The sequence below is a fragment of the Haliaeetus leucocephalus genome, unplaced genomic scaffold, assembly GCF_000737465.1.
Source record: "Haliaeetus leucocephalus isolate CR32 unplaced genomic scaffold, Haliaeetus_leucocephalus-4.0 Scaffold636, whole genome shotgun sequence".
Lineage (NCBI taxonomy): Eukaryota > Metazoa > Chordata > Aves > Accipitriformes > Accipitridae > Haliaeetus > Haliaeetus leucocephalus.
The window spans coordinates 5,315,618-5,339,856 of NW_010973072.1; the positions used below are offsets into that span (position 1 = coordinate 5,315,618).

The window sequence follows — 24,239 nt, forward strand, 5'->3', positions numbered from 1 at the left end:
GGCGCGGCAGCAGGTGCCCCCTCGGTAGGTGTCTGCGGAGGAGGAGGCGGTAGTTGCGGGAGGGGGCCGAGGGAAGTCCCTCTCTCCGCGGGAGCGGCGAGGAGCTGTCCCGTCCGTCCGTGGAGGCGTCCGCAAGGGCAGCGCCCTCTCCCCGGCGAGGCGTCGGGGCCCCGGGACTCTCCCGCCTGTGAGGGCGGCCGGGCCGGGCCGACAGAGGGGTGTTCCCCGGGGGGGGGGTGTGGTTTTGTGGTGCCGCAAGTGGCGGGCACGCAGCTGAGCTGCGGCGGGCGTTTTCTTCACCGAAAGGTGGCACTCGCTGCGTTCAGAGCAGTAAGCGCGTTGGAAGCGATGTAGTCTTCCTCAGACCAGAAAGAGCAGCTTCGAGAGGGGGAAGAAAAGCGGGAATAAAACTTTCTTCCTCGGAGAAAGAAGCAGAAATGCAAAACGTTGGGATAATTAAATGGTAAATGTTAAATTAAAATCACTAAGTGCCTGCTACGTTCCCTATAAAAACTTAGTGTTGTGAAATGCTGAAAAGGTATTGAAATACGTACATCGGTCTCCTAGATATTTACAAGTGTGACCTGAAAATGAAACTTTTAGTTTTCGTCTACTGTTCATTATGGAGATCCCTTTGAATTCCATGTGAAACTTTTGCTGGACACCCAAGTTATATTCTGTCTTCCTGGATGAAAGGAGTTTTGTTTATTGACCTGTGGGTGGTACTGATCCCAGCTATCATCAGTCTCTCTCTTTTTTTTTTTTTTCTTTTGATGGAAGAAGCATGTAAACATGTTAACAGAGGTACCTTTGTAAAGGTTGAGATCAGAGTTACTAATTTGGTGGTGCTGTAATGCAGGTGTGTTAAAAAATTAATATATCTATATCCTTTTGGGATGTTCTTTGAACTGTCATCAGGAAAACTCATGCCTGTTGGCTTGACTGTACGAACAAATTTAAGTTCTTTAAAAGTTGCCATTTGTCAGCTTCTCTGTGATAACTCTATGCATGCATGCCTGCCTGTGTTTCAGCAGAGCAATTCGAATTAGGTTCACCTGCAGTGAAAGGTGTCTGATCTAAATTACCTTACTGGATAGTCAGCCTATGTTAAGTGTGTTTGCTACTAACCCTGGCATAGCTGTCCCAAAGGTGATCCGTTCTGGTTTTCCAGCCCTTATGGGCATAGCTGATGGCCTGGCGACCTGAACACTTGCTGGATGCAGCAAGTCGTGTTCATTGCTAGCTTCAAAGGACATGCCCTCATCTGGACTATGGAAAGCTGGGAAGCCAGAATAGTACTGTTGTATTCTGCTTTTGTCTTGATCGTTGTGGTCACTGCAGCACTTCAAAAGTGTGATGATGCATAGGAGTGGAAACTGCCTAACTCAACTCTCACACCCGTAAATTTTATGGTAAGAAGTGACCTCAGAGGGCCAGTTATCTTAGCTGACTGAAGAAGAGTTACTCTTAGTATTACCAAGCTGGCAGTAGGAAGGAGCTAGATTTTAATAAATCATGCTTGACTGATGTCCTTCCATTTCTGGCCCACTAGCTTATTACAAAATATGCTCTTTTATGTGCCATACTTGCTAATTGTAACTTGTCATCACAGTTCCTGTGCAGTTCATGTCTGTGTTTGTTTTATTCATGTTTTTGTATCTTTATAAGCTGAGAAGTAATTTTGTGCTGGGAGGAAGCAGAGGGGACTATTTGAATTATGTGTAGAATTTGTATGAGTTGTATCTCTTCAAATGCACTACATTTTTAATAAATGTATTCGGTTGGCATCAGAAATAGTATTTAATGGTAAATCAACTTCTAATGCTAAAGTTCTTCCTTAACTGTATGGAGAGACTGAAAGTTCAGTTTGAAATTGTAAAGGTCTTCTGAATAGATTAAGAGGAAATACTTGATTGGGTTTTAAAAAAGTTGCCTACTCTCTAAGCTTAACTTTCTCAATGTGTCTGGAAAAAATGTTACTGTATCTGTCTTAACAAAGTGCTGTTTAATGGTGGGCTGATTTATCAAAACAATACATTTTATAACTAAAAATATAAATTTGATTTTAAAATGTGTAATTGCCTGTGGTGTCTTGATGTCTGGATACTTTTGTTTGGAAGCGTCTTTTATGCTGGTTGTTAACCCTTGTTGGAGCTCCATGTGAAAGCCCTTATTCTGTATGGTGAATCCTCCTTATGCAGTGTTCTCTTCTGACAAAATCTTTTTTAAAACACTATGTGACTTTCCTAAAGGAAAGTCTTTAGAAGACTCCAATGCTGAAAAGTTGTCAGAGATTTTGTTGGAAGGAGAAAATAATCACCAGGTTTTTTTCTTCCTTCCCTAAGGCTCACTCTTACGAGATGGAGGTGCTGCTTTAGGAGAGGGCTTTGATGTCTGGTTTAATGTACAAAACTAGGCCTTTCTACAAATCTCCCCGACTCTTTTGAGGAGATACAAGGGAACACTCATATTTATGCAGAATTTGTGCAACTCTGTAACTGAGTTTATAAAGACTTGCTGTGCAGCAGCTGGACTGCTTCTCAGTTATCAATTACTTGAGCTTAGACCTTGTCCTAGCTTTGTGAAGGAATGTTTCTGTTTACTATTTTAATCAACAGCTTGTCTGATGCAGTGTTACGGTAGAGTGGCCCTGCAGTCCTTGTTCTGCAGAGAAGACTGGAGACTCATCTTCAGGTAATATTTTATGTGAAGGGAAATATTTCTTAAAGTTACTCTATAAATTTATGGATAAACATTTAAAGGAAAAAAGAAACAGCTATTGTGTCTCAGATGCTCTAATTTGTTACTTTGATTCTCTTTTAGGAAGGTCTCGGTGGGGTTGTGGACTATAGTATGGGGTGTGGGGAAGTCTGTGTGACTTCTTTGCTATCAAAGAAACATCTCTGACTTGAGACAGTACAAATATTCTAAGAAATATATCACTCTAGCAACATTTGTGTAACAACAAGCTAATAGGCGAGAGTATGTATCATTTAATATTGTACAGAGTAAAGAGAAATGTAATGATAGCCATTTATAGAACATGGTTTAATATATTCAGGTTTTATTGAAAACGAGGGTTTAGCTTGCATAAGAAGTTCATTCAGCATAATCTCAAGCTTCATCAGTCCTTCTTGTCTTGGTGTTTACATCATAATACTAACATGAATACAGTTTGGGGGGAGGGTTATGTGTTTGTATTTCTTGGTCTTTGTAAAACAATAAACCCGCCAAATTGCCAGTTGGCACCAAAACAAGTGCTTTATCTCTGATATATTCTAAATATAAATTCTGTAATGCACAAATGCATAGTCAAAAAGTGCTGCGATTGTTTTGCAATATTTATGTTTGGTGTGTGCTATCTGAAAGTAAGTTTGTGGCATATATAGCCTACAAACTTTTAGAATGGTTAAATTTCATAAAGAAAAGGTATTTTATTCAATTTACAGGGCATATTAGTAAGTTTCAATTTGTTCAATTTTATAGGTTTTGTAACATTTGGCCAAGTTCTGATGTCATCAGTGTAGAACAGACTTTAATAAGGAAGCGGTGGGTGATCTAGTATGGGGACTGCCTCCACAAGAGGAGGTATAATAGTAAATATTTAAATGAAGCAGCTTCATCATGAAAAGAAGCTTGTGCATATTGAACAGCTTATAGCTCATTCTCCTGAAGAAATGCATAGAGGTGTTCTGGAACACAAGCTGAGCAGAATACCAAATGCAAATACGCAATCCCACAATCCGGAACATCTTGAAAACCTTGGAAGAATTTAGAAGTGTCATGAATAAAAGTAGGTGCAATCTTTTCTACATCAGAAATAATTTTCTAATCCTTTCTTTGCCATATTATAGTTCTGAAATATCCGTTAATCTCTCACAGAATAGCCTTATTCTTTGTACTTGGTTTTTTTACAAATTATTTTTTATTGTGAACAGGTAGCTCCTATTCAGAAAAATATGATACAAACACTATTTCCTTTCTTGTTAAATTCAAGACTAGTGCTGTAAAGTATAAAGAAGAATTGCAGTATTCTGTAGTTGATAAGAATGCGCATATAAACTCACTTGGGGATTATTTCTGTATTGTGACAATGTAACTCAATTAGGAACAGAAGTCTGTATTGCAAGGTGAAATACACCCAGCAATCTGCAATGGTAGTTTAATAGTTTTTGACTTCACTCTGAGAAGCCTTAAAGGTTCATTTGCATAAGTGAACAAAATGTTGCATTTGACTCACAAATGAGGTTAAACTATCTGGGGAATAATCAGGAGCTTGCCTGATCACACAGGCACAGCTTTCCAAGAGATCTATCTATGTGGCCTGATCTGAGCAGCTCAGTGGAACCCTTCCACCAGTTTGCTCCAGGTCAGTGACATGAGAGGTTCACAATAGGAACACACGCCTTTCTGGAATGCCTCGTTTATGCTGTATTTTAAGTTGCCCTTTTTCCCTCCCTGAAAAAAATCTCACTTGGAGTGAGGAAGAAACTAGGTTTTTCCCTCTTCCTTTTTTACCCTGGCACTGTAAGTCATAACAATATTAGAGCCCCCCCATCTCCCTTGCTGTTGCTTTTATACATGCAGGTTGTTCTCTCCACAAGCTAGTGGTGTGGACTAATCCAAGAGATTATCCTTAGAGAATTTTGCTACAAACATGACTCTCTGTGGTTAACAAAAATACATACTAGAATACTATATTTTCCCAAGTCTTACCACAGCATCTCAAGTTTTGATCAATTTTTCTTCTTTGATGGGGATGGATTTAAACTAGTGCTTGTTCAGTGAGCTCTTTAGTACCCCTGCGCAGTCACATGTGGTCAGTGCATGCATTATGTAACTTTAAAGTCCTCTTCTGTGCTGGACTTTAGAAGACTTTTTAAATAAGGCGTTTTGCTCTTGTGAAAAAGAACAGGGAATGTCCAAAATTACTTAGTACATCTTTGCAGGTACACTGTCAGAGCTGTTTAGGTTTGTGCAATTAACACATGGTTACTCTCTGGGTAGCATAGGAAAAGCACTCCCAAGTTGTTCATACCTTCTAAAAAGTACTATGGCAGGATAGGTATTCTTGGAAGCTTTGGTTTTTAAGATTGGGCTGAGCCAAAGAAACAGTCATTTTTCAATGAACTAGTTAAGAGATGAGTGGTGGGGGGTGAACCCCAGCAACTGCACATCATGAAAATTCGGTGACAAATGACAAAATAAGGACTGTATGGCTTATGAGTTATATAAAAAGCTCATTGATTACAATTGTTTTAATTTTTATGAAGCCACTTCATTTAAAATATTTTGAAGAGTGTCACATATATTTTACTTGTGTGTTATGTAAGATAGTTACACTTGTGCATACGTTAGGATTTTTTTTTTTTTTAAAAAGGACAAAAGTACTGAAAAGTCAGGGTTCTTACCCTACCTTTTATTGAGAAAAGAATAAAAAACAGGAAAGGAATTAATATAATAGTATTGCTGGGGGGGGGGGCGGGGAAGTCCAAACCTAAACTTTTAGAGTTCAGGAAATCTCTATTCTTACAGATTTTGGCTCTGATTTTGAAGACAAACCATCATTCCTTTGGACTTTGTCTAAGCGCAGGTTTCATTCTTACTCCTTTTTTTTGAGAAAGGTACTTAGATCATAGGCCAAATGTTTCTGACTCATAAGAGTCAGAATTTTTGTTGATTATTATTAATGGTATTTTCCACTTTTAAGTAGTAAGCATGGACAAATGAACACAGTTTTCCTTTTTTATTTGAGACACTTAGCAAAAATGCTGAAATATCAAACATTTCCTCAGTAGCTACAATATTGCCACTATGTACAAAATATTTGATAAATGTAGTACACATATAAAAATACAGTATGCATTACATATATACAGTACAATGTGCAAAACATATGGCATTCAAACATATGGAATTGATTTTAGGGGTGCAAACAGCAAATACAAAGGCATCATGGTTTCTTATAGAAAGGCAATACATAAACTGACGCCCTGATTGCCATAATTTGCATTTAGTAAAGTAGTGCTTAAATGAAGAGGGCCCTAAAGACAGATGTCTATCTTCTTCTTTTCACAAAATGAGATGCTAAGACGTAATTATGACTATGAAAATAAGAAGAGAAACACCTACTAGGGTTAGCGTTATTTCTACTGCAAGCAGTACTGTGAAGAAAAATCCTATCTGGAAAAAAGCCTGTGCTATTACTTAATACAAATTTCTCAAACAACAAAAACAAATCTGTACTGTTAAACATCAAAAACAGCTTTGAAAATATCTACATCCTTGATTTTAAAAAAGTATGGATAATACTTTTGGGGATTTAATTTCCTATGCTTCAAAATATGAAGTGCCTCCTTTGGCAAAATAAATGGCAATGCTTTGGTTCCTATTTAATTTTTTATATTATTATAATTTATTTTAGGCTGTCTTTTGAATATCTGAGCTGTGTTTTTTATAAAAATAGCATGATTATATAGTTATTAACCATTCCCTGCTTTTTATTGAGAATTTGCTCTCATAGCTAGAATGGCTTTTTTGGCTAGATTTCTACAAATACATGTATGCACTTTTAACTTAAAAAGTCTTTATATTCAGTATTAGACACTACAGAATGATGTAGGTGTCTCTTTTTTGCACTTTGTTCCTAGCAAACTGGTATAAAAGGAATACTTGAGATTACTTCAGATTTTAATGAATGCTCTTTATTGGCCATGTATGTATACTATGTGCAACTCCATTCCACATATCCCACATAAAACCCCATCTCTAGTATCGTCTAGAAGTTATCAAAAGGCAATTTAATAGACCACAGTATAGTTTCAACAGCACATTTACTAGAGATAAGTGGAAGAAATTTTTTTTCCAGTTTTAATAGAATTTGCTTTAAGTTTATAATACACAGAAGATGCCATCCAAATAATAACTGTTTACATCGGTGAGCTTTAGTGTGTTTGATTACATAATGCCCTTCCAGTTAAATGTATTCTATGATTGCATTTTCTCTGTCTTGAAAACAGTTCAGCAGCTTGTGCTTGGTTTCCAATTGTGGTGCCTACACTTTTCAGGCATCTGAATGTTTGAGATTACATAACATAAAAGCTGAATATTGAAACTTCCATTTTGATCACCTGCTTCCTTGAACATAACTCCTGGTGGTGAATTTAGAAATACCTTGGAAAGAAATTGCAGTATTAAGTAGTGATGATTTCTAAAAGCTGTGGCCTCAGCTTTTTGAAGGTCTGATTCTGAAAGCCCACACTGCTGGATTAGACTCTAAATCTCTGTAGAGATCAACTGCCATAAATTAATTTTATTCTCAGAGAGAATTGCTAAATTTATGACAATGATTTCTTAACTATTTATAATGTTAAACAACATTTTGCCTGTAAACTTACTTGCCTTAACTAATGCTGAATGGCACTAAAAGTGCATAACAAATACCATTTCTGTATTAAAAGCATGATGTGACTCCTCTTGATTAACATTAGCCTTGTAAAATGTATGTCTGAGCTCTGCGTCTATAAGTGTAAACACCAACTTTCGATTTTCACACTGATAAAATGGTATTCCTAATTACTTTGAAGGATCTACTAACACCACATTTGATGGGAAGTGTTCTGTTAGTATATTGCAGGCATTAAATGGCAGATTTAGTGCCAGTACATTCCTTTGCAACTCTTCTCTTAATGAGAAATCTTCAGTTCTGTACAGTCAAACTGCACAGTCATGATTAAATTTAAGATGTATTGTATTTGTGTTACAAAAACTGTCCTGTAAAACATGCACACACAGAAGTCTAAGTAAAATCTATTTCTGCCATAACAGGCATATATAACTATGGCAAATATATCACATTTCAGAACAAAGTCTAAAGCAAACCATTAATACACAATTCTGAAATGTACAAAAAAGTAATCACACGTTCCCTACACTAGAATATTTGTACTTCAAAACCTAAAATGATCCCATAATTTTTTTAATAGTTTTTTTTTTTTCCGAATGGACTTTTAGAGTAGAAAGCTATACTGTACTGATAACAACACATCTCAACTGTTTGGGTTTATTTCTGCACATAGATTCCTATGGATTAGTTAACATTCTACACTGTCAATAAGGATAGTTTTGTAGCAAGATGACTTTGCCAGTTTAAAGCTCTATTTACATGCACATAAAAAATGACAGTACAGTTGCTCTAGGTTACTTTGTCCTCTAAAAATTAATTTACTTGCCTCATACTTAATCAGAAGGCAGGGTCAGGAAGGGGTAACTCTAACCACACATATGTGGTTTGATGTCTGGTGTATCACACATAATAAATTGACAGTACTGCAGAACACTAAATTTCATTCAAAGTTGTTCCTATCAGACCAAGAGTCCTTAATTCTTATTCTCGTAACAGCTGAGGGCACTTAGTATCTCAGAGTATTAGCTCCCAAGATAATATGATGAAAAGGAATGCAAAAAGTTGAATGTATTTGTTCAGTGTTATTGAAGATTCCTATACCATCAAAATTTAAGGCAGACAGTCCACGTGCAATATTGTACTCAAGTACTGTAGGCACAGCAAGAAGGAATAACGAAATAGGTCTTTCAACTTCATCTTTTGTTGTGAAAAATCTCCATAGATTGTTTTTCTGTACTTTAATCTTAAAGTAAATCCTGGCCTGTAAAACTATTGAAGAAATACAATGATTTAAATTGCTGGTAACTGATACGATGCAAACATATGATGCCAGTTTAAACCTTGAATCAGTGATGTAATCCACTATTTTATCTGAAGCCATTATTAGTAAACCATACTGCATTTGCAGTTAATTCCACAACATTTTCTGACAAAAGTATTTTGTTTGATGTTAACATGATTGTGGTGTTTTTCTGTTTTTTTAAATGTGATACAGGTTGCTAAATAGTTAACAGCTACTTTCTGTTTTCATTATTTCTTTGATATTCTTTGATATATATCATTAGTCTAAGAAGTAATCAAAAGCTTCAGGGCATTTTTTCATTAGCTCCTACAAAACTTTATTTTTGAAGGCTGGTGGTGAGGAAGAAATTCTGCAATGAGATCAGTTTTTCAGACTAGAAAATGTATCAAGCTTCCATTGTTCAGGAAATTGGGGACTGTTTCTTTTTATCTTAATTTAGGAATTCCCTAATAGGAAATAATTCCAATTTTAAGTTTGATGATCAGCTTACATCATCTATGGCAACATTTAACACCTACTACCTGAGAGACAACCGTAGAACTTAAAAGTATTTTACCTCTATTTGCATTTATTTGTTTGTTTTTCCAACTGCTACCATAATAGACTATGAAAAAAACAACTAAGGGCTTTAAAAAAAAAAATAATATTTTCATGTGCTGTGCTTTGAGGTAAGAGCTTAATTTTTGCTATTATCTGTTTCAGATATGACATAGCCTTCTTATCACAAACCAGTACATCCTGATACTGCTATTTAGGATTCTCACTGATCAGCTTCTCTGTTTAGCTTCCCTGATGTTATGTAGTGGTAGACAAAGCTGTTCAACAGATAAAGTATTCATTCAGAAATGATGGTTGTCCTGTCAGTACTGTCCCCTGCAACTTGGTCTGATCCTACAAACATCTTTTATTGAGGGCATTGGGACTATTCTTGCATAGATGCTTGCAGGATCGTAGTGCAGAACAGCATTAATTAAACTTTTCTACTTCCTCAAACTGTTGTAATATGCTGAGATACTGGATTCAATGATCTGTAACAAATATCCTCAAACACAGAGTAAATTAGGATATTTATTATTTCCACTATAGTAATCTTGAAGACCACTGTTCCCTTCTGTTCACAAAAATAAGCTATACAAAGTTAAAAGAGTATACAAATAACTGTCTGATATACACATTAAAACCTAGCTATTAAATGCAGAGCATTGCTATAGAAAATTCAGTGTTCTCAATATTACCTGGCGTAGCTACGGTGGATTTCTTGCAGTTACACTTAATATCCCTTTGGATGCAGTTAAATTCTTCCCTCATGATTAAAGAATGGGGGAAGAGTTTTAAAAACCACAAAACCAAAATATAAAAACAACTTGAACAAATTAAGAGACTAGATACATGAAATTTCACTGAACCAGCCAGTGCTTCTACTTGCCTTTGCTCTCACAATTCATTTGGAACCTGGCTCAGGCTATCCACAGGAACAATGAAGTGCAGTGATACCTCACCCTCCCCCAAACATTTGCTCGCTGTGTCAATACAGACAGTTGAAATCTCACTTTTTCTTCTCTAAGTTTAGCCATGTTGTGTTGCTCATTTAAGCATTACAAAGTCAGAGACATAACTTCTTTCTTAAATATTTGTGATGTGTTTACCTTGGGGTACTTCTAATCAGTAACTACAATCATCCTTTCCTGACTTGTGAAATACAGCTTTCAGAGGGCCCTAATCTGCATTACTGATAGGAGCATAAAGTAATTCACTGTTGTAAACTTGAAAATCAATAAGGAATTAGCTTCAAGCATTTGTTCTTCCAAACATTACTGTCTTAATTTATCTTAACTGCAATCAGAATGATACAATAATGGACCTCTGCTGTGAAGAGACTTGCAGGTCGTGTTCTCATTGGCTACAGCTTAATCCCAGTGCAACTGTAGATCTTGTGGATCTAGAAAGTCAGTGGAAAACACGCTGGGGGCAGTAGAACTGAGAGGAGTGAGTCCAGATGAGGAGCTGGGCATTGTAATGTCTAGCCATTCCATATTGTCCAAATTTGTATCAGGAAGGTCAAGAGACAGACAAGAATTATTCGTGGTAAACTGTGGGTCAGATGTTTCCATGGGTGAATGAGAGTGATCTAAAATGCTGGAGTGATTAAGCAGATCATTCTGGAGGTCTTCAATTAAAGAAAATGACTCTCTGTCCTCATTACTGCTTGTCAGTTGAGGAATTTCATTACCTGACGGTAAAGTTCCATCCAAGAGGGCTTCAAGTTGGTTTTCCAAACTTATAGACAAGCTGGTTGTTGGTTCTAAAGACACAGGAGGAGGGGCCATTTGGATTTGTGGTGGTGGGCGGGATATCACTGTATTCACTGGCATTGTAGTGATGTTGGCTGTTACTGGTCTCATTTTAGAAATGGGAGATGGTTCCTCCTTTATTGGAAGGGAAATCTCTGTAATAAAAAAAAAACAAACCACCACACTATTGAATTCAGAAAAGATAATGACATATGTCCTCAGGCTTACAACTTCCACCCTTTTCTTGCCCACTTTGGGATGCATCCACAGTGAACTCAATGGACTAAGTCATTCTGCTGTTCTGATAATACTAACACTACATACATTAGACTATGTCAGGTACTCTATCATCAACAAAGTATTGTAAAACAAGTTCCAGAGTTCTGCCTTCAATAATACTTCAGCCAGTTAGAATATTTCTATTGATGAAAAAAGGAACAATGTTCTAGATGTTAGCTTTGCCTCCTTCATGGTTATAGTTCTTCTGACTAATTAGAATAATTATGGAACCAACATGTTTCCTCATTTGGAGAAGAGCACCTGAACCAATTTTCAGTTCCATCTCTGTTTAGCACTGTGTCTACCTTTATGAAGTAGAGTCCAAGAGATCAGCTGATGTGATGAGGATGCATTTATTACTGATTCTAGAATCTAAAACTACTCTTCTGTCAAGAAGTTCCATATAAGATAGTGGCAGTAACCATAAAAGCAAATAAAGCAAAGTAAGTTCCAGTTAATTCTTATATGCTAATGGAGTCCAATAATAAGATTAGACAGACCAGAATATGCAAATAAATACTCTAGCACAGGTGATGTTTCTGCCAGCAAAAATGCACCTGACAATATGTTTTGCAACAGTTTTCCAAGCAAAACCCACATCCTTAAAACCTGTAAGAGCATCTATTAAAATGATTGCTTAGTAAAAGCAAAGCATTACTAAACAGACCCTCTCACTCTCTTGAAGTACATTAATAAACTAAACATTTTCAGTGTAGAACTCGCTTATGTAAGTGCAAGAGCACCGAATGCTTTACTTCGTTTTTCATAAAGATGATCAGGAAACATTTGCTTTTTTATTGCAACTTAGCAAATATGGAGCAGTTGTTGCCTTTAAGATCCAATAGGTTTAGTAATGTAACACTCAAAGCAAAATATTTAAGTAAGCACACGAATGTTTCCTCCATCCTCTGTTCCAGAGGTAGAACTTCTTCAAACTACCCATGCAATATTTTAATAAAAGCACTGAAAACATTTTTTAATTTAGCTTGAGTTGTTCAGTGCACAGGTCACTTAACTCATGTCTGTCACTGTCTACTCCATTTTCTTCAGCTGACACTGCAATTTGCTTTGAAAAAGGAAAAATACTTAATGTTTAGAATATCGCTAAAATCTTCTAATAGCCTGCAATCAGTCACTTCTGTCCTGGCATTCACTGCCATCAAGATCCTTGTATGACAGTAGTACAAAACATTAAGTTAATTGAATTGCTTGGCACCAAGAACATTTCCCAGTATTGTAATGGCTTCTTAGCCTACAAAGCCTAATTATGCCTGAAAGCCTCCTTCTTTTACTGCAAAGCTACTTTGTATATTACTTGAGTTATTTCAGTTCCTTTCTGATAGTTCCTTTATTTTAACTGACATAGAAAGTTGTTATTCATTAATGTCTCTATGTAGTTCATACATACTTTTTCCAGTAACGTTTCTTTGATGTTTAGAGTTGATAATACATGGTTATATTTAATGAAATTTTAGTATCAACATGCTTTAACTCTTACTTTATTCTATTTTTTGTATAATTTCAATATACATTGTATGGACTTGCTCAACTTTTCCTATTTTGATAAAATACGTCTGTGCTAACCTAAGGTGTTATTTTAATTGTTTGAATGCTGTATGGATTATTGCAAAGGTCTGCCTGGGCTAATTTAGAAGCAGAGAAGTTCTACAGTAGGTTGACTGTATGTGTTTTGGTAAATGTTTTCTTTAATAAATAATTATTGCAAACCTTCAGAAATATTAGTTTAATTCAGGCTGGATAGCTTCTACCTCCTCTCCCTGGAAGAATTCTTTCCTTTCATTCCTTTAATTATAGCACTGACTTTTTATTATCAGGTTTTAAATCACTACATCACACAGATGCCAATTATCTTACCTCCGCTCTTGATGAGAATATCAAAAAGATCATCCATCTGCTGACTGTGCACACTGGAAATCTGTAGTGCATGAGAAAAGGGTTATTCTTTTAAGATGTAGTATTTTTTCCTAAGCTGACTGATCCTAGCTTCTCTCAATAGTACATAAGTACTAACCTATGATCAAGACTAAAATTCTTCATGTGAAACTGTCAATCTAGAAAACAGAGAAATAGTTTGGAGACACACTTGTAATCCCTGTGGTCAGTTTCAGTACAAAGGAATAGGGAAAAAATCTGAAATGCAAGACAAAGATTTCATGAATGCAACCCAGAAGAGAGGTGCAGAAAACTAGGGATAAGAAGGAGAATTACTAACCCTGTTTTGTACCAGGCCAAGTATCTGGAATAACTGCAGGACTTTGCGGGCTGCACCCTGAACTGCTTTCTCTCAGAGATGCCCTGCGAAAGCCATCATGTAAGACGCATTTTGTTAGGTATGGGTTTGTGTTTTTTTTTTCAATTTGTAGATTCATGTTCTTTTCTTTTTTAATGGGGTGGATGAGCTTTCATCAACTGTTTATCTGTTTGTTTTAAATAGCCACCTCCTGAATATCTGAACCTTAAGCAAAAGGTAACAAAACCTCTGCAAACCCATTCTTTCAAAAATAGTCTAGGAAAAGTGGCGACTTTTATGATGGTCTCAAAATGAAAACAGTGTTTTAAGACATTGGTTATACTCTGGAGATGGGAAGTAATTTGTCATCAGTAGATCTAGCTCCTGGAAAGACGCCAGTGGAGAGGCACTTTGCTAACTGGTAGTGATAGAATCACATAGGACCACCTTTGTGCCTTCACTGTCAGGATGTCTCACACATGCCAAGGACATATAAAATAGCATTAGATACCTATGCTTCTGCCTGAGTGTCTGCCACCACAAAACCAGCAACCAATACCAAGTCACCACAAGGTTTTATCTTTTGGCATAGTTCCCTCCAACACGAAGGTTATCATAGTACACTGACAAAGCACTCAGTAGGATTATTCATCAAGCTTACTAAATATAGACTCTTTTCAAGCAAGCACCTATGCTCATGTTTATATATGTTTGCCTAAGTGTGTATAAACACACTCACACACATTCTCCTCAAGTTTACTCACTTTGGAAAAAGTATTTTCTTTTTTAAGTCTGAACCTTGGGTATCATACATCCTTGAAACAAGTCAGTTGAAGGCTAGTTATTGTTAAGTACCAATAGCAGCATTATCCCAATTATATATGTCACCAAGTGGATACTGCAAGACTCATTTACATGTCTGTTACTTTTAATGAAAAGAATCATGAAACAAGAATCCTGTAGTTAAACACAATTATGAAAATATTAACAGAGTATGTTATAAAATCTTGACACCAAACAAAAAACTAAAATAAGCAATGGCTTTGATAATTCTAAAGAAAAAAAATGGCTTTACTAGACTAAACAGGAGAAAATAACTACCTCACGGTGCGATGTCTGAATATTGCGGGTCTGTTTTATGGCCTCTTCATAACGAGGAGGATCTTTTGTCTTGGATACTGTGTTGTTGAAGAGGGATTGTTGAACTATGTAAGGCTGGGCTTGAGATGGAGAGCCAGGCTGCATGAAATAACAAAATAATGACTAAACAATATGTTTTAGTGAATTCAAGATGTATCAAGTTCTACAGATTATCCTATTTTGTCATACCAATCTACATATTTACAAATAACAGTAGCATAGGTGATCAGGGGAATAAAATAATAGTTTCTTTCTCCCTCTCTCATACATACATACATATATGCATTATTAAAATCTACAAAACATTCTTCCTCCTGGAGTGAACTGCAGTATGTACATAGTCACATATTATTTAAGAATAAAAACATAAAGCTGAACTTTATGGAACACTGTTGGGCTAACCTTACCTTGTTAGGAGTAGCAGGTCCATTCTGCACAGAGGGGACCTGATTACCACCAGTGTGAACGTTAGAGTTTGACGTTTTATTAATAAAAGATTGTGAAGGTGTTGTAACTGGTGCCGTCTGATAGGAAAATACTGTATTTGATGTGGTAGGTGGAAAAACCTGTAAAGGATTCATGTATCAGTCTTAGGTTGTGGGTTTTTTAAAAAATTAATAGCATTGGGTAAATGACATTAATAAAGTTTTAAGACTTTTTTTTAAATACTTGCTTGCTTAAATTCCCTATTAATGGAATGTTATTTGTACTGAGTTTTCCCTCCAGTGGAATAATTCGTAAATCTAGAACAATTACTCTATGAAAGAAACTTTGTGCTGTGACATGCTTTCATTCATCACTGATAACTAAAAATATTTCCCTGCAACTTTCCAGAAGTGTGAGGAAAGTGTAATATAGTTTTTCCAAAATACATTCAGAAAAGTATGGAACAGTTTAATGTAGTATGCCTGACTTCCCCACCTAGTGGACAGTCAATAAAATTAACTTACTTCTGGCCTGATACAAACTACTATATGTATCCACACTTGTCCTGTGCTGCCTGCTTTAAGACAGAAAGGTTTTGTTTGTGCTATATAATTCTAGTTTCTTTTAACTACAGCTATCTATGAGTAGTGAGGGAGAGGCAAAAGATATAACTGATGAACTTGGGTATCAGCTGTGAATTTGGTTACTGGTATATAAACTTTTTATTTCTTCAACTGAGAGTCCATACACTCACTGCAAATGATTCCAAGCAGTATCCTTCTTCTCATATTTTTAAGTTAAAGGGAGAGGAAGAGGACCTATGAATGTATGAGTGCATAAGACTGTTCTTTTAAATTCAGTATCGCTCCCAGATACCTTTATGACAAAGGTGTGACAAATCTCAGATTGGGGATGGAGATAAAAGCTAGGATAAGCTCTGTGGAGTACAGTCTGAATACCAGATTGTCTGCTGTGAGAGGGTTTAATACAGTTTTTGTTAGCCACCTGGATCATCTGTGTGAAAACTGTTGTACTTCAGCTGTCTACCACTGAGGTGAATGGCTGTGGAGATGTCTTCTTATTACTGAATGAATTGAAGAACAAGGGCCATGTAGTAGCTAGAATGTTGACACCTCAAGTGTGTAGGAGAAAATAAATGGAATAATCAGCTGGTTTGCATAAAAATCTGAGCTACCTGAGAAAGTCTAGATGAATTCAAGGGAAACCAGTTCTGGAAAACAACTATTTATGGAGGTGATCACTATTAGGAAGGCCAACTTCACTAAAAAGTGTGAAATTAATAAGTAGCATTACTCACTCACAGTTCATTAGCTCAATCTGACTGCTGAAATATCCAAGCCTCATGAAATGCAAACAATAGACAGGTAGATCTAATGCTGAATGGATGAAGACTGTCCTGATCTATTGTATCACATCAGTATTTTACATTCTGATATAAAAAACAGTGCAATTATGCTGCTTGGCTTCCTATGTAAAAGATGGCAGTAGATGTGTGAGAAAAACAGCTAGGATAGGCAGGCATTCAGCTCAGGATAGCCAGATGCAGACTAAAGTCTGCTGGGAACTATGTGGTCTCCATGACAACTGATCTGAATAGGGCAAAAGACCAGAGGGTACAATTCTTGGTTATCTCCTGCAATCATTTCAAGGAACTTCTAGACAGCAAAGGAAGCAAACTGCTAGTCTCTGGCACAGGTATATGCCTCAGGATGACTGGAAAATTTCTATATGGGACCTGTCAAATTAACAGCGTAAGATTAGCCCCTCACCAAATCCCAGAGAACCTGGACAAAATCTGCTTTTTGGATATATGTCAGTTTTGACTTCTGTAGGACAACCTCAGTGTCCATGAAATTAAACAGATTGAACATGCAGTCTGAAGAGTAATGATGCTCATTTAGTTGTGTTCCCCTTTATTAGCCAGCTGTCTAGAGAATGGCAGGGCATAATCATACATCTTCTATGATAAATTCTTATCTGGAACAAGAGCCTTAGCAGAAGGAGATCAAGGACAATGCACAGATAGAAGCCCCAAATCACATCAGAACATGGGTTTTATGATGCACTTTTGTAAATTGAAATATAAACTTCAAAGGATGAGATATTTTGTAACAGTTACATAAAATACTGTAAAAATTACCCTCTTCATCTTGAAATGTCAGTTGTTTCTGAATTATCCTTTCCTTGGGGCAGGCTGAAAAACCTTGTTGTCCTAAGTGATAGGAGCCTTAGAGTCAATAGCACTGATAAGGAAGAAATAAAGGTCCAAACCCAATCTCTTGAGTTCCTAATAATAGAGGTCAGCCTGGAAGAGGCTCAAAGGAGGAGAAAGCCTTTTCTTTTGTGATGACTGTTGCCGATGGGTTGGTATCAGTTACCATATGAACATGACTGGATTGGCATTCACAGCTGTGCATCCAGTGCTGATGAACATCTGTTTTGGAATGGGAAATTTCAGAGCTGATTGTTTTGGGTAGAGAGGAAGAGAAGTATCTCTCTGAATCACTCTCTGCATTCCTCAGGAAGAGATGTATATGTGGTGGGGTTTTGACTGACTGGAATTGCTATGCTCAGTATCTGAGTCCATAGTTGCCTTCTTAAGTAAGGATGAAATCAACAAGGAAAGCAGGAGAACTAAAAGGAACTCCTATAAAAGAATAAATCTCTGAAGTCATAGGTAGAAGCTTTTTCTTAGGAACTGCCTGCAAGATTCATCCATTTTGAGCCAGTGGCAAATAAGAGAAACCGACTGGAATATCTGATACACCACGTGTACCAAGCATGAGGAAGAACGTAGTAGGAGTGGCGCCATAAGAGTACCATTAAGATAGAAATTCTTTAGCCTTACGTGTATTTATTTGCAACTGAAAAATAAAGTCCTGCACGGACTAAAATTCTGGAAAGAAAAGGAGTTACAAGTCCATTATATCACACAGAAAAATATGGTACAGAGATGTTAGGTGACTTGATCGTTTATATATGACACAGATGACATAAAAGATTCTAAAAGCGCTGCCTAGAATTAGATTACACAACTATTTATCTTAATGCTTATTGCTATCCACAAACCTTTCTGATTTGTTGGGTCTGACCAAGTGCATGCTGCGTGATGGTGGTTTGTTTTGATTGTGGAGTATGCATCTGAGGTGCTGTCTGGACCAGGCCAGAAGAAATAGGAGCAGGTATTTGTGATGGGGTCTGTATTCCCGCTTGTGACTGAGCCTAAAGGATGAAGATAAAATATTTGCATTATTTGTATCTCACAGTAAATTACATCATGTAAAAATCTATTGCATAGATTATGCAGAATAGCAATAGCATGTGTTCTGGGAAGGATGAGTGTCAACTGTATACAGGAGACAAAATTTTTACTCTCTTTGGTACTGGTGAGTTCCCAGCTAAAAGGTGGTGTTTATTTTGCCAAGGGAGTTTAAGAAAGAAAGACAAACTGGAGAGGGTCCAGTGAAGAGCAATGAAAACAGTAAGAGATAGAGAGAGCATAACCAGTAAGAAAGGACTGTAAGAACTGGGTTTGAGTAACCAGAAAGACAAAACTGATGATGCAAGAAAAAGGTTGTTTTTAAGCAGATCACAAGCAGACAGTTTTAAGCAGATAGTTTTTAATGGCCACTGAAAGGCAAGAAGCGTGTCTAGCCTCAGGAAAGACAATTTTAGCTGGTAGGTAGGAAAACTTTCTGCAATACCAGTGAAGTGAAGTATCAGAACAAGCTGCTTAAGGTTGTTACAGAATTCTAGCAGGAATTTAGAACAATTTAGACAAAGATCTGTCTGGGTGCGTAGCTACCAGGAATAGCTCTTGCACTGCGGACTGAGGGGCCCATCCCTATCAGATTTTTACAGCCCTCGTTAAGTATTGCTAAATGTGATAGCACACATGCTAGCACCAAAGCCCAAGCCCACAACATGCCACCACAGCCAAGTACATGCTGGAGCTGAAAGAACACTTGCTGGCCCAATAACCATGTGAGTGGCAGGGGATTTCATCTAGCTATGTCCCAATACTACCTATAGTCAGCCTAAAAATAGTATTTGTGTAACCATGATGGTTTCTTTTTGGAACTCTGCTGGAGTTCTACAACCTAGCATTCACATTTTTAAATCTAATGAGCTATCACCACACAAGGAAGTTCTAACACGTTTTGCAAACAGGTATACCTCAAAATAAAGTACTGGGTTTGTAGCTCTCTTATTACAATTTGGAGTTGACAGAATGGTGGTATATGCTGATATAAATCAAAACCAACTGTGCACGGAGGCACTACACGGTAAGACAATTACTTTTCAGGAAAGAGTATCTGGGAACAAAAGTTGCAAAGAAAGCAAGTACCAGAAGAAGTTATAAAGAGACTGCCTCTTAAGTTTTTCTTCTGTTTTCCCTAAAGCAGAAACAGGCTAAGCCTGATTTTTAAGTTACTTACAAGCAGTACATTTACCTATTTATAATAAATTATGCAAATTGTGCCATGCAGTTTACATGAAGAAGAATAAAAAACACCCTTACCTGCAACTTTATATTTCCAACTGGTAGCTGCACTGCAGTGGTAGAATTCGGTCCCTGGATAGATAGTGGAAGGAGCAGCTGTGCAGTTCCTTGGGTAGTTAATAAAGCTTGAGGTTGGGCAACAACTGCAGTTTGCGGCTGCCTCTGTGGATTAACATAAAATTGAGAAATGGCATTCTGAGGTTCAGCTTTGGCCACAGGTATCTCCTGCTTGATAATAACTGCCTTTTTGGCAACTGGATTCTGGCCACTCTTATATACCGATTGTCCTAAAGAATGACTAGCTACAGGTACAGATTGACTTGTACTAGAGCAGTCAGTTAGAGCATTTTCATCTTTGACAACAGCACTGAATTGCTTCTGTTCCAAAGCAGCTGAGTTACCAGAAGTCTGAGACTGTTGCTGTTGTCCCCGCTTTTCAACCTCAAGTTGCATTTTCAGTACTTCCACAAGTTTTTGCTCTTGTTCCAGTTTCCTTTTGAGCTCTTCAATCTGCTTCTCTTTTTCTTGAAGCTTGCGGTCCTTTTCTGCTACATCAAACTCCATAGTTGAGATGCTTCCATTGCTGCGATTCTGATTATCATCACTCATATTTGCTCTTAGTGGTGAAGTACTTAAGAATTGGGATGGTGACACCATGTTCATAATTTCTGTGAAAGTATCTGCCATACTAGTATCATCTGTGCTTAGAGTAGATTGTTCTGAAGGAGAGGGAGATATAGGCAAAGGAGAGCTAATGTTTTCAGTATTTACTACTTTGCAGCCAGGTCCAGTAGATGTTTTTTCTGGAGGAAAGCTGGATATTGTATTAGCCACTGGTTTATTTAGTGTTGCAACAGGAAATGCCACAGTCACTTCCCCAGTGTTACCTGTGGCCCCAGTAGAAGTGGTTACTGTAACAGAGCTACTAGTAGTGACCCCATTGTTATTAAGATCTTGATAGGGCTTCAGACGCTCAATAAGATCTGTTTTTGTTCCAGACACTGGTAATCCCCTCAATTTCAACTCCATTTTAAGCTCAGCTACCTGAAATAAAATAAAGCATGACAGTAAAAAAATAAAATATTAAAACTTATTTACATACATTCTACCACATTACATCTTAATAAGAAAAATGATTTTTCAGCATATTCACTAGTTATTACACCTCAGGGTTCTGACAGTATGCATGATCCATGGGCACAGTTCCATGACCTGCTACTTACCTTCACTGTTTAAGTGGCCAAAACCTTAGTAGTGTTCAGTTTTTGTACAATGAATAGTAGCAAAGTTACGCTGATTTTTCATAAATATTCAAAATAGGAGAATGATCGTACAGCTCCAGTTCTGGGCTAAAAACTTCTGAAGCAAACCTGTAGATGATGGCAGCAGTGCAGATAAAAGCACTGAACGCTAGCACACTGAACCCCTTTGTTATACCATCAAGACAGATCTATTTCTGAGAAATTTTATCAGGTCAGTTGGATGGTTCAATAGACCCATCAAACACAAAAGGCTTGCTCTCTCTAATTAGCAACTGAACAGTTACAGCTATATGCCACCTGGCTTTCTTTTACAAACATAAAAAGTTTAAGCAGTCAAAATTAAACCAGTATCTGATAGAAAAAAAGTGAAGTGCAAATGTGTTGAGTGTAAATTAATTCTGTGCTTCAAAATATCAATTAAGTAAGAACAGTCACAATGAATGGCTTCTGTGTATGATCTACATACACCACATCTAACTGTAGAATGTTTGGGCTATATGTATGTTAGAACCACCTCCAGAAGAATAAAAGCTACTGACCTCAGTAATATTTCAGTACTTTGCCAGTCTAGAATTTTAAATTACAGGTCCTCATGATTTGGAAATGATGAAAAGTCACAGCAATCCATTTAACATCTCTAAGAACCACAGCAATTTTATGTTAAATAACTGTCTACTTAATGATTATTAGCTGTCTCCCCCAGTCTAGTATCCTTGGCACTTGCTTAAGAGTGCATTCCAATTTTTTTGTTTTTCAACAATGTATTTCTGAATTCTTAATCAGAACTGATTTAGATGATTGATTGTTAAAACCACCACCAGCAAGTCTGCAAGTATGGCTTATGTTACTGTTACCACATTAGCAGGAATACCAATGAATTACGCAGAAATGGGTAAATGAACGGCTTTAATTACTGCTAAGCACAAATTCAGATATTAACTTAAATATCTTAAAAAGTTAATAACTTAAAGTTTGAAAAGCTTATTTCAAACACTATTGTTTGAATTGCATTTTATAGACTTGTTTCATATTAAAAGATTGGCTTTAAATGACGACATTACATTACTGTCTTGAGAATCTGACCTTCCAAAATCTCTTTTTTATCCTTTAAAGTCTAAAAGAGATACTCATTCCCATCCCTCAGAAACCCAACACCTTGGTAAAGGAAAGGAGAAATGAATAAACTGCCCACTAGATGTCCCTGCTCTTCCGCTCAGGTTTGGCACATTGGTGTAGTTGCTGTTGAAAGGATCTGAACCTAAACCCCCACAAGCTGCTTCAGATTCATTTTCATTAAGTCCCTCAAAGTATTAATTCCTGTGAATGTATTTCTGAAGGAATAAAATCGTATGCAATGCTTTCATATTACAGTTTAAACAGAGTTTACACAGTTATATTTATAACTTCAAGAAGCTTTTATGAAATTTAGTGTTCATTTTCAGATGTGTTGGGACTCTGGTATGATCTCTTATTTTCTATTCTCTTTTACTAGTGTTATTTCTGTGTTGCTTTATAGCAGTGACTTCTCTGAATATGTTATTACTAGGGCATCTTTTAATTTATACTACTTAACCTCTTCATTGATATATTAAAATTGTCAAGAGAAAATTACTGTTTCAGTGTTTAAATCTGCCTGGGCTAAAACTTCACATTAAGTGCACCTCATAGTTTACCCAAGGTATCAAATTATGTACCTACACAATCTGTCTGAAATTATTCTTCCTCTTATAATTCTTTGGGAAAGAAATGTCATTTCTAGAACATACCACATGAGGAGGCTAAATCAAAACAAATATTTAAGTCTAGAAGAGTTGTGTATGAAAACTTTGACAACCTTATTCTAAACAATTAAGAAAAAAATACAATTTTCATTGGTAAATAATATCGCAGCTTACTCTTGACAGTAACAGTTTGCAAGTTACAACCTATAGTGGTGCACAGGAATGGACAAATCCCTCCTATTTTTTACCTTCAAGTCATCCAAGCTTGACGGTAGAGGTCCTGGTTTCCGGCTAGGAATATTACTATTCTGTCTCGGTGAGCTGGCAGCTGATGTTGGTGTACTGTTGTTCAAAGTATTCAGTGGTGTATTCCCGTTGTTACTCTGTTTGTCATTCAGTGGCCTTCAAGTGATAAGAAAACGGGGGACAAAAATGTCAATGCTAAACACATGTTTTCAATCAAGAAGCTGTGATTCTGAATCTAGTGTCTATCAAGTTAATGAACAAATTAATTTTTTTTACAAATAGATATTTAACACAAAACATTACCATTAAATATTTTTAGCATAACAGCACAGAGAAGTATGTTGATATTTAATTTTCTCTTCAGTTGAGCATACTAATTTATGCTTTATAGTTTTTATTATTGTCATGGCATCCCTGAAGGATACTATGGACTGCAGAATCAGTTCATACAAATTAATCATCAGTTAGGGCAACTAGTTACTTTTTTGTTTGTCATCAATAAAACCCCCCCCACAATATTGAACCCTGTGCATCAACCCTACATACATGTCCAACATTCATATATAGTAAGGACCGATGTGAAAGCAGTTTACTTTGAAGATGATGCATTTTTGTCAGCTGTACTTACAATAAGAATATCCTACAAGGATCTCAAAATATTTGTAATAATTGTAAAAAAATTAAAAAATGCCATCATTTACACTAGATACCATAAGTCAGCTTTTATTTCGTTCAACTGATTTATGAAGAAACGTTTCTGAAATGTCAGTAAATGGAACATAAGAAGCGTGGGTAAGCAGGCAGAAACATCTCTAGTCCAAATGTTAGGATACATGGTAATCATAAATATAACCACAGATGGTATCTTTAACTTTTCTAGCCTTACTTGCTGAGGAAAAATAACTCAGTTGAAAACTCATTTAGAAAAAAACCAACAGTTGAAAGTCATTTGAATTTAGGGTTGTGTGGCATGTTACACTGTAAGCACTTCTAGGAAAAGATTGGTCTTAGATGGTAAGAATGAAACACTGCAGATAGTCAGCTTCTCATTCTGCTATAGAGTGCTGCCAACTCTTTGAAGATTTATTTTTCTGACTGCTTCTACCTATACATCAGAAAGTATACTTCCCACTGTTAAAAGTGCTAAAGATCAACACTGATGAGGAACTCATATAAGCATTAGTGACGATGCTATAAACAATATACAAATTTTAGCTAATTTAGAATTACTCTTCTTATTTGTAAACTGCAAAAACGTGGTCTGTGAAACTGATGTAAAAAGGCAATAAAAACCACAACAATAGTACATGCTTTTGTAAAAGCCATCATCTGTAAGCTTCTATTCTGCTCTGCCTACCTATGTCATATTTGAGTGAAAATGGTGTCAAAA

The 24,239-nt window shown here is 36.6% G+C and overlaps 1 protein-coding gene across 5 annotated transcripts in view; it reads right to left on the reverse strand.

Annotated features, from left to right (window-relative positions):
- Positions 1-5,731: 5,731 nt before the first annotated feature.
- MKL2 (MKL/myocardin-like 2) overlaps positions 5,732-24,239 on the reverse strand; it is an 81,361-nt gene continuing 62,853 nt past the window's right edge. For 3 of the 5 annotated variants that reach the window (XM_010578474.1, XM_010578475.1, XM_010578477.1), the window contains 7 exons: positions 22,852-23,005; positions 19,639-20,664; positions 18,186-18,338; positions 15,077-15,235; positions 14,631-14,768; positions 13,154-13,214; positions 5,732-11,154 (listed from right to left, as the gene is read on the reverse strand). In XM_010578474.1, the coding sequence (XP_010576776.1) occupies positions 10,616-11,154; positions 13,154-13,214; positions 14,631-14,768; positions 15,077-15,235; positions 18,186-18,338; positions 19,639-20,664; positions 22,852-23,005 (2,230 nt within the window). In that variant the 3' untranslated portion in view covers positions 5,732-10,615. The remainder of the gene's footprint in view (positions 11,155-13,153; positions 13,215-14,630; positions 14,769-15,076; positions 15,236-18,185; positions 18,339-19,638; positions 20,665-22,851; positions 23,006-24,239) is intronic. The other 2 variants (XM_010578478.1, XM_010578479.1) reach the window with 1 other exon arrangement.